At 42.2% G+C, this 16,761-nt stretch overlaps 1 protein-coding gene across 2 annotated transcripts in view; it reads right to left on the bottom strand.

The window, feature by feature from the left end:
- Window positions 1–1,850: 1,850 nt before the first annotated feature.
- Window positions 1,851–16,761, bottom strand: part of LOC124280792 (POU domain, class 2, transcription factor 1-like) — a 56,601-nt gene continuing 41,690 nt past the window's right edge. For both annotated transcript variants that reach the window (XM_046716765.1, XM_046716764.1), the window contains exons 3-9: window positions 11,169–11,306; window positions 10,675–10,770; window positions 10,099–10,290; window positions 7,961–8,086; window positions 6,300–6,524; window positions 5,024–5,093; window positions 1,851–4,554 (exon numbers count right to left, since the gene is read on the bottom strand). In XM_046716765.1, coding sequence (XP_046572721.1) covers window positions 3,782–4,554; window positions 5,024–5,093; window positions 6,300–6,524; window positions 7,961–8,086; window positions 10,099–10,290; window positions 10,675–10,770; window positions 11,169–11,306 — 1,620 coding nt within the window. In that variant the 3' untranslated portion in view covers window positions 1,851–3,781. The remainder of the gene's footprint in view (window positions 4,555–5,023; window positions 5,094–6,299; window positions 6,525–7,960; window positions 8,087–10,098; window positions 10,291–10,674; window positions 10,771–11,168; window positions 11,307–16,761) is intronic.

Raw genomic sequence — 16,761 nt, 5'->3', positions numbered from 1 at the left:
TAGGGTAGGTAGGTAGGATTTTTGTGTTTTAGCATTTTTTTTTTAGAAGTTAAGTACAAACTAATATAAACTTGATATACATTTATCAATGTATAATTGTTTATTCAATCAAAGTTTTGGCCATCATGTCGACTTTCTCTATCAGAATGACCGATGTCAATCCGTGCCAGGAAGAAACAATGGTATCTAAAAGCTTATTTCATTCATACAAATGACAGAGCAGGGTGAGCAAAGGAACATAAAGATGACCTTCACGTTAACTATGGCCTTCTTCCACTAAGCATTATATCTACGTCTGCAATAACAGATACCATATTCCTTTCCACCACTTCTTATAGCACTTTATTTTAACTGACTGACTGAGTTTTGGTTTTACGCTGCTTTTAGCAATATTCCAGCAACATCACGGCGGGGGACACCAGAAATGGGCACTTTATTTTAAAGTTAGTTAATCCATAACAATGCCCAAAATAGGAACAGCGTTCAAGTGCAGAAATCTGTTCTGACAACAAAATTGCTAATCATATCACAACATATAACATTTCAGTAGCACTTCCTGAGAACCAGTCAATGCCTGAACATGATAATCCACTTGTCTACAGTAAGAAACAAAAGTTGGTTGGAAGCATGCATAATGCCAGAACATACAGAGGATATAACGACCGTATACACCAGCTGTATGCCAGGGGCGTGGGATAAAGCCCGCACACTACCATCTACTGGGGGCCATACATTTGTATACAACAGCTGAGGTATTTCTGTGATTGTCTGAAAAGCTAGAAATTTCAATAATGTATTCCAATACATGTTTGCGGTGTTCTAAAGCCACTGAAAATGGACACAACTACAATAATATCTGTAAGATTGATATACAATCACTGGAATGCATTAATGTGTTTGATTGAATCTGATAAAGATGTATACTAATATTTCTACAGAAACAAAAAATCCTCTTTAGTGGTTCCATGTCATTTCCAACAGTTCATTTTAAGTAAAGAAATGATAGCTAAATGTATATAAATAAACAAATAAAAAATTCAAATTATATAGATCAATTTTTCTGTTTGCATGTCATGACAAAATTAGCACAGCAGAGTTATCTCCCTTAAATACAACATTGTCCTGACAGTTGACACTATCCTAGTTGTCTAAGGGATCGTTCATAATTTATGGATAGTGGGGATGATGATGATTTTAAGGGGGGTCACCCATTTTGTTATGGGGAGGTAGGGGGGTCAGCAATTTTGGACACATATTCTGTGGGGGTCAGCAATTTTGTACTTAAAATATTTTTAAAATATGCTCAAAATTTATGGGAAGGGGGGTTGGGGGATTTGGTTGTAATTGATTTTGTACATGACATGCACAGGGGGTCACTTACTTTGTACATAAATTTTAGCCATAAATAATGAACGGTCCCTGGAAAATATTTATTTTTTAGGGACTGTTCATTGTTTATGGCTAAAATTTATGTGGTGTCATTTATTATCAGTCATGAAATCAGACAGCGAACTTCTGTAGACATGATGAAGGATTTACAAAGACTTCGTTAAAGTTACAGATTACAACAAAGTTGTCTTGGAGATTTTTACTTGAACAATGGCTGTTGGCCTGTCACTAATACATACAATACTCCATTCTTTTATAAAATGGGGCCTACATCCCCATAGAAAAAACAATGCAAGTCCAGATGGTGATTCCCACTATATGAATGTCAGTCACAAATTCACAGGGTTTTGTTGTATATTAGGGTTCAGATTTTCAGGCTTTACTAAATTACAGGGTTCAGATATACAAGGTTACTCTTCAGTAGAGTTCAGACTTACAGGGTTTAGCTGTTTACAGGGTTCAGACTAACAGGGTTTACTGCATACAGGGTTCAGACTTACAGGGTTGAACTGGATTACAGGATTTTAACTATACAGTAGAGTTCAGACTTACAGGGATTAGATGTTTTACAGGTTGACACTTACTGGGTTGAGTTGTATTAAAGGGTTCAGACTTACAAGATTTTGTTGTGTTATGGGGTTCAGACTTACAGGGTTGAGCTGTTTTACAGGGTTCAGACCTACAAGGTTTTGCTGTTTTACAGGGTTCAGACTTACAAGGTTTTGCTGTATTACAGGGTTCAGACTTACAAGGTTTTGCTGTATTACAGGGTTCAGACTTACAAGGTTTTGCTGTATTACAGGGTTCAGACTTACACGGTTTACTATATTACAGGGTTCAGACTTACAAGGTTTTGCTGTATTACAGGGTTCAGACTTACAAGGTTTTGCTGTATTACAGGGTTCAGACTTACAGAGTTTTGCTGTTTTACAGGGTTCAGACTTACATAGTTTTGCTGTATTACAGGGTTCAGACTTTCAAGGTTTTGCTGTATTACAGGGTTCAGACTTACAAGGTTTTGCTGTATTACGGGGTTCAGACTTACAACGTTTTGCTGTAATACAGGGTTCAGACTTACAAGGTTTTACTGTAATACAGGGTTCAGACTTACAAGGTTTTACTGTATTACAGGGTTCAGACTTACAAGGTTTTACTGTAATACAGGGTTCAGACTTACAAGGTTTTACTGCATTACAGGGTTCAGACTTACAAGGTTTTACTGTATTACAGGGTTCAGACTTACAAGGTTTTACTGTAATACAGGGTTCAGACTTACAAGGTTTTACTGTATTACAGGGTTCAGACTTACAAGGTTTTGCTGCACATATCAAACCAGGCCCATGTCTTCCTCAGGTCCCATTACACAGAAGTAATCACCTTCATCTGCACCTTGTTGTTGAAGACAGCATGGACACAGAATAATGAGATAACACTTGTATAAAACCTGACAGCTCAGTCATTCATATCTCCAACACATAGTCATCCACACACAGACCAACTACTTGGTCGCCTCGGTAAGAAACCCAGTACAAAACAGATTCATTATACAAAACAGCAACCTGTAAAAAATGTCGTACAAAGAGTCTGCAGAATTCTCCACCATAACTGCAGAACACAGTCTAACAATGTCACACATCACTGTTCTCAAAGGGCAACTTCAACTAAGGAATGCATCAGTTGGTTCAGTTCAACCAATCACAGGTGACGTTACAACTGAGGGCACCTGCTAGCAAAAGGACCTCCTCATATCACCTTCATCCTGAGACCAATATTACGCAAAATCTGTACAATTGCTACTGTACAATAGAAGCACATGAGAACAATGCCAAACCAATATGTACAGCACGCATCTTTCATTTGTATATTATGCAAGGACGGTACCTCCTTGTAGCTACACAACAGATCCACAACATCTTGTCTCCATGGTAACTCTTCCTCTGTTACCAAACCAACACCTCCATAGGATGAACCACTTTCTCTAGAGATCGCACTAGCTCATTCAACTATCAAACACTTTGTCAACAAAGAAAACCCTCTGCTTAAATCATCATTTCATAACGCCACTGAAACATTGAAACGTTTCCGGAAAACCACGTAACCATGGCGATGTCCTGTAGCTACACGCCACCTCCAGGCTGCCACGGACACAACTTGTGGATGTAGTTGTACCAGGCTAATGTTTTCAAGAATCATTCACATGAGGTAGGGTAGCGCAAAGCTAGTTTATACACATCCAGTACGCAGCGCCAACATCGTGTACCATTCCAAAATAGTTCTACTTCCTCAAAGCATACAATACGGGTTGGTCTCTGCAAGAATGATTACTGAAGATTAAATAAAGAGACGGCAATGTTCCTTTTGGAAAGGTCCAACCCAGGTTTCGTCACGATTGTCACGAAGCATCATCGTCATGGACTGGTGTACTAAGTATCATGTGACCACCTACAGTAGGCACACCGGACGCAGCATTGGCCAATGCTGTCGCCGCGGAGACAACGATTGGTTGTGACGGTGAGGTAGACGGCGCCGCTGTCACGTTTGGAATGACCAGGCTACCCGCAGTGGACATGTTCAGTGGTGTACTGTTATTCACAAAAATGTTTTGAGTCTGAGGTGCGGTTACAAGCGTCTGTGTTGGAGAAGAAATGTTCATGCCAGCGTTGGTGCTCTGTGTGGTGTTCTGCGGACTGAGGAGGTTCTGACTCATGTTGATGCCACTCATTAGCTGCATCTGGGTGGAAGTCAGCGAGGACGGAGGATTAATACGCTTCTCTTTCTGGCGCCGGTTACAGAACCACACACGCACGACCTCCTTCTCCATGTTCAAGTTGTCAGCGAGAATCGTGATCTCCTCCGACGATGGTTTGGGATTCTGAAGAAAACTCTTCTCCAAAGCAACACGGACTGATGTGTCGATACTCGTGCGTTTCTTGCGACGCCGACTGATGGATTCCGGAGTGACAGCGCCACCACTGGCACTGCTAATGGCGGCAGGATTCTGTGACATGGCGTCCGCGTCCTGAAGCCACTTGTGCAGCAGAGGTTTCAACTTGCACATGTTCTTAAAGCTGAGGTTAAGGGCCTCGAAGCGGGAGATAGTTGTCTGACTGAAGTCGTTGCCATAAAGCTTCCCCATGGCTAAACCGACGTCACCCTGCGTGAACCCTACATGGAGAGAAGAGGAGAACTTTGAACATGTTTAGGTTTTTTGTATTGCAACAATATTACTCTGACCTTTAAATATTCAGTTCTCTAGTTTACACATGCGGGTAGTTTCACAGTAACATCATCTTAAATGATATGCAGTGAATCTCATTGACATGTCAAAAATTTAAAAACTCTGAGGCTTGCCAAGATACGAGGGTTACATACTCTGTTCTTCCTATTTTTTCTGGAAACTTTTTTTGTATGTAAAGAGGATGATAAAAGAGGATGAATTATGTTTTTGAGTGAGTGAGTTTAGTTTTACACCACTTTTAGCAATCTTCCAGCAATATCACAGTGGGGGACACCAGAAATGGGCTTACTGTACCCATGTGGGGAATCGAACCTGTGTCTTCAGCGTGATGAGCGAACTCTTTAACGATTAGGCTACCCCACCGCCCATTATATGAACTCTTGAACTTGCCCTTACCAAGCTCAATCCGTCTCCTCTTGAATGTCTTGGCAAACTGCTCCAACTCCTCAAGGTCGATGTTTTCCTCCTGGAACAGACAGAGAAGGAAGAGGTCAGGTGAGGTAGGTGAAATTAGGTGAGGTGAGGATGTGAAGTGGTGACATGGTGAGGTGAGGTGAATGTAGGTGAAATTAGGTGAGGTGAGGATGTGAAGTGAAGACATGCATTCTGGTGAGGTGAGGTGATGTGATGTAGGTGAAATTAGGTGAGGTGAGGATGTGAAGTGAAGACATGCGTTCTGGTGAGGTGAGGTGAGGTGATGTAGGTGAAATTAGGTGAGGTGAGGATGTGAAGTGAAGACATGCATTCTGGTGAGGTGAGGTGATGTGATGTAGGTGAAATTAGGTGAGGTGAGGATGTGAAGTGAAGACATGCGTTCTGGTGAGGTGAGGTGAGGTGATGTAGGTGAAATTAGGTGAGGTGAGGATGTGAAGTGAAGACATGCATTCTGGTGGTGAGGTATGGTGATGTAGGTGAAATTAGGTGAGGTGAAGATGGGGAGGGAAGACATGCGTTCTGGTGAGGTGAGGTGAGGTGATGTAGGTGAAATTGGGTGAGTTGAGGATGTGAAGTGAAGACATGCGTTCTGGTGAGGTGAGGTAAGGTGAGGTGTCATGTTGTGAGATGAGGTGAGGTGTCATGTCGTGTGGTGAGGTGAGGTGAGGTGAGGTGAGGTTTGAAGGTGAAATGGAGTTCAGTCTGTACACTCACAGTCCAGTACACCCTTTCAAAACATTGTGCGACGAATTTATTACCCTTAAGATCTCCTATCTTTAAAAACTAACATTCAATAGAAAATAACATGAAACGACAATAAACTCATAAAGGGAGATAACACATGATGGCTTAGTTTATGATAAAATGATCGAATTGGAGGTCTTTGTTAAACAACAAGTGAAATACAGAAATATTTTATTTTTTATATATTTTTATTGACACAAACAAATAAGAAATTATGGCATCAACTGTATTTGTTTGTTTATACTTATAATTGCATACGCCAACTCTAAAACTTCGAAGCGATCAGCAGTTTGGCAGCCACATTCCACCTAAGGTCAAAGTCATTTGTACAACCAGTGTAGTGTGTCACGTGACAGATTTGACGGGGGTGTATGGTTTGTACACCCTGGCAAATCCGCCTACATGGTTTCGTATGCTTTGGCTATTGACCAATCAGAATTCAACCAATTTATTTTAAGGGTAATAATGAGAAGTATTAGCTGTAAGTACCAACCTCCATCACCGAGAGCTGCATAGTCTGGTGTGTCGGCGTGGTGGGGCTCATTGCCGTTGTTGTTGCCATGGTTGTGACAGGGCTGGTCTGCTGTACTTGCTGCTGTTGTTGTTGCTGCTGTTGCGGTTGTTGCTGTTGCACTGCCTGCACGGCTGGCTGTGCTGATGGTGTCTGCTGTGGGGCCACTGCAACTGCTCCGAGGTTCTGCAGTACTGGGAGACTATGCTGCAGACACAGAACGTGTGGGTCAGACAAACCAGTGATTGGGAAACAAAACCTGGCTGTGTCTTCAAGTGGTGTAGTGGTAAGAACATTCGCCCGGAGAGCAGAGATCACGGATGATCCCCCGCCGTGTCATACCAAAAGACATTAAAATAATAATATGGTTCGTGACTGGTCCTCGGCATTAATGGGTACATCAAGGGCTGTTCGGCTCGGAGTCAGTATAATGTGTCTGAGTGGGCTATTCATGCTTAACTGCGGCATGGTATCTCATTGAGCTGGCACTGTAAAACCAGCTTAAGTCTGGGCTAGTACAAGCAGCCACACATACACACGCATGCACATCGTCATATGAGCGAAATATTCATAAGTTCAGTTTCAGGTTTCTTTAGCGATTATGAAATACTTATTCTATATACAATAATAACATATCTCAGTCAGAAAGTGGTAACACTGTGTTTCGTTTATACCTCACTCTTCAATTATTCACTTTATGGCTAGTATTAGTGCAACTGCATACGTCTTAAAAGTTAGGGACCAATGATTAAATATCCTTGGGAAGGGCCCTGTATGTTGTAAGCAGACTAGATATATTTTCACCTAAGACTGAAAAATATGACACTGTTTTAATCACAAATCATGAGCAGAACTGAAAAATATATGTGGATTTATTTTAACTATTTTCTATTTATTAGCCTCACTACAAATTCAGTGTTTACGAATAGCGTCTGACCCTCTGACAAATCCGGGAGATTCACCAACGGTCCGATAGAAGTCTACAACCTGCCAGCCCCAGTGTCTGACTGTATATTTCACAATGACTTTGACTGAAGTTGTTATATGCGACATGTGACACTTGTTTGCTGTTTAAATGTTATGTTTGTTAATAATTGCAATGCCAATTATAAGAAATGTTAAATCTGAAAGGTGTGATTAATTTCATTCTATGGGTCCTGTGAATTTTCAATGGGTCAGACAGACATCTGAAACTTACAGGACCCAATGTCCTGTTACTTTTAATCACCATTCGTGAACTCTGCAAATTATGAGTGGCATAAAATGCAGGCACTCTACGTACCACCATAGGTATTACATTACGTATCGACCAACCATTTGATATGAAAGGAAAGATCCTGGGATTTTGTAGACATGAAGCAGTTTTTACCTACCACACATAATTTTAGCGGAAACACGAGCCAAAAAAAAATATTTGAATTTATAATCCACATTTATAATCTATAATTATCTCCTACCCTCCACAAAATACGAAATAGCTGTTCTCTATAAGTCCATCATTGTGGTATGAAATGCAGGCATCATGAGTTCTCTAAGTTGCTAAGCAAGCCTTGATTAGGACCAGTTATCGGCATGCCATAATTAGGGCCAGTTATCGTCAAGCCACGTTTAGGGCTAGTTATCAGAGTACTGCCCCTACCAACCTGATTCTGCACAAGGAGCTGAGGCTGCATGGAGGTCAAGGTCGTGGGGTTGATAAACACCAGCTGCTGCATGCCGGCCAGAGCCTGTCCTCCCAGTTGGGCCGTCTGCAGCTGGATCGTCTGGACCTGCAACAGAAACCGTGAGATCTTTCCCTGATGCTGAAATGATCCAAACCCAAGGAAGGTACAAGGACAACTGACCTGTGAAGATCTGGGTTAGAATTGGCCTTCAGTTACATAAGCTTGTCGTAAGAGGCAACTGACAGTGTCGGGTGGTCAGACTTGCTGACTTGGTTGACACGTCATCGTATCCCAATTGTGTAGATCGATGATCATGATGTTGATCACTGGATTGTCTGGTCCAGACTCAATTATTTACAGACCGGAGCCACACAGCTGGAATATTGCTCAGTTAAACAACAAAACAACCAACCATTGATTTTGTACATGATATGCTTGGGGGGTCACTTACTTTGTACATAAATTTTATGTTATATCAAAGGGTGGCGACTTGAGGCAAGACAAAGACTATATGTGGGTATATAAACTCTGGGCAAAAGGTCAATATATGTTAAATATTCCCCAGTACTAACTTAACTACATTTACCTGTGTGACATATCACTTCTAATTTGAAACTCACAATCAAGAGGTGAAGTTAGCACTGTAAAGGGGGATAACTGAAATTACATCCCTTTCATCAACAAAGAGAGCATCTGTATGTTCCTCTAGCACAAAATCAGAACTAGTTGTGTGGCCAGCTGCATGTGTTAGAACCTGTGATTGGTTGGTAACGTGTAACATCTAGTATGCATCATAAATTTACATTCACCCAATAATTAATATCAACCATGCTTTTCAATACTATGGTAAGTCGTGAAAGTGTACACAGATATTTCAAGCAATACCATTAGCTCTATCACTGCAGTTGGTGTGTTTAGTTTTTGTACTTAGAACTGGCAAAGCTAGCTGTATTCAGTGATTTAACTGCAGTTGGACCGCCATCTGTGCACTTACACATGACACGGCTATGACACCATTAATGAGGAGTGTTTGTCTACTGTACAAGCAAGCATCTGTATCGAAACATCGCACTCATGAAAAATACAGAGCTTGTTATCCATAAAGGTTGTCTATATTGTACTTCCCAACTTCTAAAATGCCACTCACATGGGTAAGTGAAGCCCATTTCTATGTCCCCCATGATATTGCTACCTAATATTGCTAAAAGCCCTGTGTTATACCAAACTCAGTCATCGGTCAGTCTATGCCACTCAAAGTCATCCCATCCCTGTGTTATGCCCTGTTATATCACTATACCCACATTATCCCATCCCTGTGTTATGCATCATATCACTATACCTACATTATCCCATCCCCCATATATCACTTTACCCCATTATCCCATCCCTGTGTTATGCATCATATCACTATACCCCATCCCTGTGTTATGCATCATATCACTATACCTCATTATCCCATCCCTGTGTTATACATCTTATCACTTTCCACCCATTATCCCATCCCTGTGTTATGCATCATATCACTATACCCCATTATCCCATCCCTGTGTCCTGCATCTTATCACTTTACACCCATTATCCCATCCCTGTGTTATGCATATCACTATACCCCATTATCCCATCCCTGTTATGCATCATATCACTATACCCCATTATCCCATCCCTGTGTTATGCATCATATCACTATACCCCATCCCTGTGTTATGCATCATATCACTATACCCCATTATCCCATCCCTGTGTTATGCATCATATCACTATACCCCATCCCTGTGTTGTGCATCTTATCACTTTACACCCATTATCCCATGCCCTGTGTTATGCATCATATCACTATACCCCATTATCCCATCCCTGTGTTATGCATCATATCTCTATACCCCATTATCCCATCCCTGTGTTATGCATCAATTCACTACACCCCATTATCCCATCCCTGTGTTATGCATCAATTCACTACACCCCATTATCCCATCCCTGTGTTATGCATCATATCACTATACCCCATCCCTGTGTTATGCATCATATTACTTTACCCCATTATCCCATCCTTGTGTTACGCATCAATTCACTACACCCCATTATCCCACACCCCACATGATTGGTGACCTCCCTACCTGTGGCTGCAGGGTGGCTGCTGACTGGCCGGTGGTGACGGGCGTGGCAGCCTGGAACTGGATGCCAGACATCGCCTGCTGGGCCTTGACAGGTGTCTGTGTTGGCACCTGCACCATGGATGTTGTCTGGGCCTGTCGCGTGGACGAAGGCTGCTGCACTGAACTTGCTAGTGTTGTCTGGGCCTGTTGTACCTGATGAATCCCAAGACAATGATTCTAATTATAATTCATCTTTTGCCATATCATATATGATATGCTGGATAGTTTATCCCTGTAGTCCTGAACCAAACAAGAGGGATTTGTTAGGCTGGTGTTCATCTCCACAAATAGATCGTGGCACTGATGGTAGGTACAATCATGGGACTTAAAACGAATTTAATAGAATTCTAGCTTTTGAATTAGAGCCCACACAATCAACTCATCGTAACCCTGTGATCTAGGGCCCAGTTCCATGGATGGTAGGTAGAATCACAGCACTAAGACAATCATAAGACAATGGGAGTCATGACGATTTGAGCACTTCAGCCACTTTCTCTAACGTAGCCCAGGAAATCAAGTACCACATGGTGTTGCTACCTGCAGTTGTTGCTGTAGCAGTAGCTGCTGCTGAAGCTGCTGGATATCCTGGGGCGTGATGGACAAGCCAGCCGGGAGTGCAGCCGTCACAGGAATCTGAACAAAAACAACATCATCAACAAACATTCACTGACATGTAAAGAGTGAGTGAGTGAGTTTAGATTTACACCGCACTCAGCAATATTCCAGCTATATGGCGGCAGTAAATAATAGAGTCTGGACCAGACAAGCTAGTGATCAACAGCATGAGCATCCATCTACGCAGTTGGGATACAATGACATGTGTCAACCAAGACAGCGAACCTGACCACCCAATCCTGTTAGTCGCCTCTTACCACAAGCATGGGTTGCTGAAGGCAAATTCTAACACATATCCTCACGGGTAGCTTCAAAAGAAGCATGGCTTGCTCTATGTATGGTGTGTAATGAACGAGCCTGTATCTACAGACAAGTAAAGATGTAAGTGGGTTGTGTGAGTTCTGCTGGGTACGTACAACAGCATGCTGTCCGAGGTGGTTCTGTATGATGATGCCCGCAGCTGACATGGTGAGAGGTAGTTGCTGGGGAAGCAGCTGCTGTATCTGTTGGGTTGCTGCAGTGTTGGTCGGGGTCACAGCGGGGGCATCAGTAACCTGCAACACAAGGTTAATCTCTGAGAACTCAGTTAGGTACAGACCCACCTTGAGTATGAAACAACTGAGCCGAATCTCACCACTGACTAGTGTATGCAACATATCGGTAAACTGAAGAAGGTATTGTCCTGATTTTCACCAAGTTCAAGAGACTAATGTCCACAAATAAGTAAGCAACAAAAAAACAAACATAAAAAAAACAACATATCAATTCTGCAAACAAACATGTGATGTCATCTGCTATTTGGCATTTTAGAAGTGAGTGAGTGAGTGAGTGAGTGAGTGAGTGAGTGAGTGAGTGAGTGAGTGAGTGAGTGAGTGAGTGAGTGAGTGAGTGAGTGAGTGAGTAAGTGAGTTTAGTTTTACGCCATATTCCAGCTATATCACAGCGGGGGACACCAGAAATGGGCTTCACATATTGTACCCATGTGGGGAATCGAACCCGGGCCTTCAGTGTGACGAGCGAATGCTTTAACCACTACGCTACCCCACCGCCCCTAGAAGTTAGTGAGTAACAATAAACACCATGTAAACCTGTAGATTTGAGAGCTGGATTTCCTGAACTCTATCACGACTGCAAGAATAGTTCAGCGTCATTTGTCCTGGACCCATAAACTAACCAGAAACAGTGTTATGCGTACTGGCATTCAAAATGGTCATACCCAAGCATAGGCGGATCCAGAGGGGAGTAGGAGTGCGCACCCCTCCTTTTGTCCTGAAAGTTTGTTCAATGACCATTGAAACTCGGGTGAAAATGAAGTGTGCACCCCCCTTTTCTCAATAGTGTGCACCCCTCCTTTCTCAAAAAGCTGCATCCACCCCTGCCATGTTAAGCTGTGAGATTGAGTGTGCCACTGACAAACAGTTCGGTGGGGTGCAAATATTAGGTTTGAATCATTACTAGCCCTTCAATAACTAGGTTGCTATGTACCCAGTTAGGAATCAAACCGAGGAGCTTTAACTACTGTGCTTGCCCCAAAGTCTATGAAGTATAGAAAGTTTGTAATGATTCCACTCCTGCTTACTTACAGCTCTCTGATGGCGGAGACTTTTTTATAATATTTTTTCCCACTGTGTCATCTGGCTAGGCAACTGTAATTGAGGCGAGACTCAACTTTATTTGCAGTAGAACTATGCCCACAATATATAACATATGACATTTGGGATAACAGTTAGATTGCTGACTTCTGGTGATTTGGTGCCTGACTCGGAGAGTGTAGGTTTGAATCTGGTTTAGGACACAACATGAAAAAAGTACTAGAATCTGCACTTCACTGAAAAGATGTTATCCCAAATATTACACATTTGACCACTTTCTAAAAGGTCCCCGTGAAGGTTCGGGTTAGAATGAACCTTCAGTAACCCATGCTTGTCGTAAGAGGCAACTAATGGGATCAGGTGGTCAGGCTCGCTGGCTTGGTTGACACATGTTATCGGTTCCCATATGCGCAGATTGATGCTCATGCTGTTGATCACTGGATTGTCTGGTCCACACTTGATTATTTACAGACCGCCGCCATATAGCTGGAATATTGCTGAGTGTGGCGTAAAACTAAACTCACTCACTTTCTAAATGGCACTGTGTATTCATAGGTTTGGGCCGTCGGAGCCATTGCAATTTACACTTGTCAGAGGGGTACATAATCTAGATTACTAGTTCTCCAACTTCCATTTCTGTGGAGACCAAGGTGGCTGAGTGGGTTAGATCGCTGACTTTGTGTGCTGGCCATCATTAAAAAAAGTATTCATTCATGTATCATGACTTAATTTAAGTACTAGAATCTGTACTTTACCAAGACTGACTGAGTATGGTTTTACGCCGTTTTTAGCAAATATTCCAGCAATATCACGGGGGGAACACCAGAAATGGGCTTCACAAATTGTACCCATGTTGGGAATCGAACCCGGGCCTTCGGTGTGACGAGCGAACGCTTTAACCACTAGGCTACCCCACCGCCCACTTTACCGAGGTGCAATCCCAAATATAACATATGCTACATGACTTGACCAGTTTTTCCATTAATGTTCTTTTATGTGACTTCAACAAAAAAAATTCACAGAGTTTCTCAATGAACTTGACTCTTTCTGATTCTGCCCAGCTGAGATTACTGCATGTGATAACTGTTTATATTGCTGCACAGACTCTATATCATCTCTATTCAGAACCAGCTGCCGCACAGATAGCTAGATATACAACCTATATATTCATTGGATCCATATTTATGTATAGGTTCATAAACAAATGGAGTGTTGTGATTGCTACTGATTGAAAGGTCCGTGGAGTGTGTGAGAGAGATTGACACAAATATCCAGCTATGTACAGATTATGTAGAAGAGGTGTTGGGTTAGCCTGGTGGGTACAGCGTTCGCTTGTCATGCCCAAGACCTGGGTTCAATTCCCCATATATGTGTGAAGCCCATTTGTGTCTCCCCAACAAGATATTGCCGTAATATTTGTAAAAGAGGCATTAATTAAAGGATCAAAACCGACTCTGAGGTTTTGTTGGAAAAAGAAAGGCCGCGGCAGAGGGAAAATCTTTGCTAAGGAGTCTTACAGGGAAACACCAGAAATGGCGTTCACATATTGTACCGGGGCAGTGAGGTAGCCTAGTGGTTAAATCGTTCGCTCGTCACGACGATGGCCCGGGTTCGATTCACCACATGGGTACAATGTGTGAAGCCCATTTCTGGTGTCCCCCGCTGTGATATTGCTGGAATATTGCTAAAAGCGGCCTAAAACCCAACTCACTCACTCACTCACGTATTGTACCCTTTTAGGGCATCAACCATGGGTTTCAGTGTGACAAGCAAACACTGTTACCACTCAACTATGCAGATCTGTAAGGAAGTCCTAAATATCTAAAGGTTGTAGAAATTAAACGACAACAACTATGGCATGGTGCTGATATTAACCAAAAGCATGAGTATCCTGGTTCAGTGAAAGGGAAGCAACTCTCTGCACAGTTAAGGGATACAATGAAGTACAATCAACAGGACCTGGAGGAACTAAGGGATGCAAGACATCATGATCAACACAACTTAAAGAGTGAGTTTAGTTTTACGCCGCACTCAGCAATATTCCAATGGCGGCAATCTGTAAATAATCGAGTCTGGACCAAACAATCCATTGATCAACAGCATGAGCATCAATCTGCGCAATTGGGATATGATGACTTGTGTCAACCAAGTCAGCAAGTCTGACCACCCGATCCCATTAGTTGCCTTTTACGACAAGCATGGGTTGCTGAAGAATAATTCTAACCCTGGATCTTCATGGGTCCATAATCAACAGATCCTGGTGTAACTAAGGGAAGCAACTGTGAAATTGCCAACAATGCTGCATGCAATATTTGTTTTTATTGTTGTAACGAACCAGCCATAAGCGTCAAACATGACCTGCTCAGTACAAGCTGTTTACAAGTTAGTCAATTTTTCTTTGTCTATTTGGGGCGGTGGGGTAGCCTAATGGTTAAAGCGTCCGTTCAATTCCCCACATGGGTACAGTGTGTGAAGCCCATTTCTGGTGTCCCCTGCCATGATATTGCTGGAATATGCTATTTGTTTTATCCAACTTCCCAACCCCAGATTTTATGTTTTCAATGAAGCATTTGTAACTATTAAAATTTAATGTCCTTTTGGCTTTGGCTGCAAGAGAACTTTGAGCTTCAGTTTTTCCATCAGGATGGCACTGATGCTAGTTTCAGTTCAATTTCCTGATGGTTGGTTTCCATGACAATGGCAATATTCAGGTACTCCTTACCCATCAACCAAGTGAGCGAGTATGGTTTTACGCTACTTTTACCAATATTCCAGCAATATCACGGCGAGGGACACCAGAAATGGACTTCACACATTGTACCCATGTGGGGAATTGAACCCGGGTCTTCAGCATGACGATCGGACGCTTTAACCAATAGGCTGCCCCACCACCCCCAATCAACCAAGGATCAGATGAATTAAATACTTATATCCCAAGAGACCAGTGAATAAAGCACTCTAAACTGATGGGGAATAACAAGAAAGGGCAGGTAATTGTGGTTACATTATATGTGCAGTATCAAATATACAACATAAATCTACTTGTATATAGCACACACATGTGTATTGAACAGAACATGATTTTTAAAGGAAAAATTCACCATTTATTTTTATTCAGTGGTTACTTATTATTTACACATGTAAATGTAACAGTTTGGTTTTTTTGGAATAGATGTGTGGGGAAATAGATACTTTGTAAATATGCTGTCTGGTTTCCAGACAAAAAAACCAGATATTTCCATCTCATATTTCCATATCAATGTACGTCGTGCCACGAGCAGGCAATGTGCCTGGATATGAGCGCCATATAAGCGGACTATTACTATTACTGACTGACTGAGTTTGGTTTTACGCCGCTTTTAGCAACATTCCAGCAACATCACAGCGGGGGACACCAGAAATGGGCTTCACTCATTGTACCAAGGTGGGGATTCGAACCCGGGTCTTCAGCGTGACGAGCCAACGCTTTTACCACTAGACTACCCCACCGCCCTACTATTACTATATTCAACATGGTGATCACTCATTTTATACCATCTACAATACTGACAGTGGGGTAGCCCAGTGGTGGATTTGAACCCATGTCTTTGGTGTGATAAGTGAACACTTCGACCACTAGGCTACGCCAATGACCTTATACATAGTAAAAGGGGAACAGTTTAGATAAGTGGAAGAAACATGGGCTATACGAGGATGGTGCTTGACGCTATGTCTCAAGTCAGGAAAAACAAGAACAAAAGATTCTCGTTCCGAATCACCAGCTGGAGGGATGTTGGCCAATTAAGGCCATGCATGTTCATCAGGGCAAGAAAGGAAAAGAGGTGAGGTGAGGAGAAATGGGGTTTAACGTCGCACTAAGATTATTTCGCTCATATGACAACAACTATGTTGTGTGTGGCTGCTTGTACTAGCCCAGACCTAAGCTGGTTTTATAGTGCTAGCTTACTGAGATACCATGCCGCAGTGAAGCATGAATACCCCATTCAGACTTATTATACAGACTCCGAACCGACCAGTCCTTGTTGTACCCATTAATGCCCAGCGCCAGGCAAGGACCAACAAGTACCATATTTTAACGTCTTTTGGTATGACGCAACTGGGGATCAAACCCGTGACTTTCCGTTCTCCTGGCGGACGCTCTAACTACTACACCACAGAGGTGGTCAACTAAACAAAGAAACTAAGAAACCATCGTGTAAATTACTGCTACAATGACATACGGCATCTTTCATTCAAACTGGTTTCAGGTATCAGGCCAAGACAAGGTTGCTGACATTCCATCCTGAGGCCAGACCAACTGTATTTCTTGTTTTACGGATCCGCCTGTTGTATTTTTTCAAGAATAAGAAAACAAAATTAAAATTTTCCAGCTCAAAAATTAAAATCCTAATGTTAATGTGATATATGTGAAATACTC

This window comes from Haliotis rubra, unplaced genomic scaffold, assembly GCF_003918875.1.
Source record: "Haliotis rubra isolate DU_JTF1 unplaced genomic scaffold, ASM391887v1 Scf274, whole genome shotgun sequence".
In the NCBI taxonomy this organism is placed as follows: domain Eukaryota; kingdom Metazoa; phylum Mollusca; class Gastropoda; order Lepetellida; family Haliotidae; genus Haliotis; species Haliotis rubra.
Note: the sequence above shows the minus strand (reverse complement) of the source record. Positions and strands in the feature narration are given on the sequence as shown.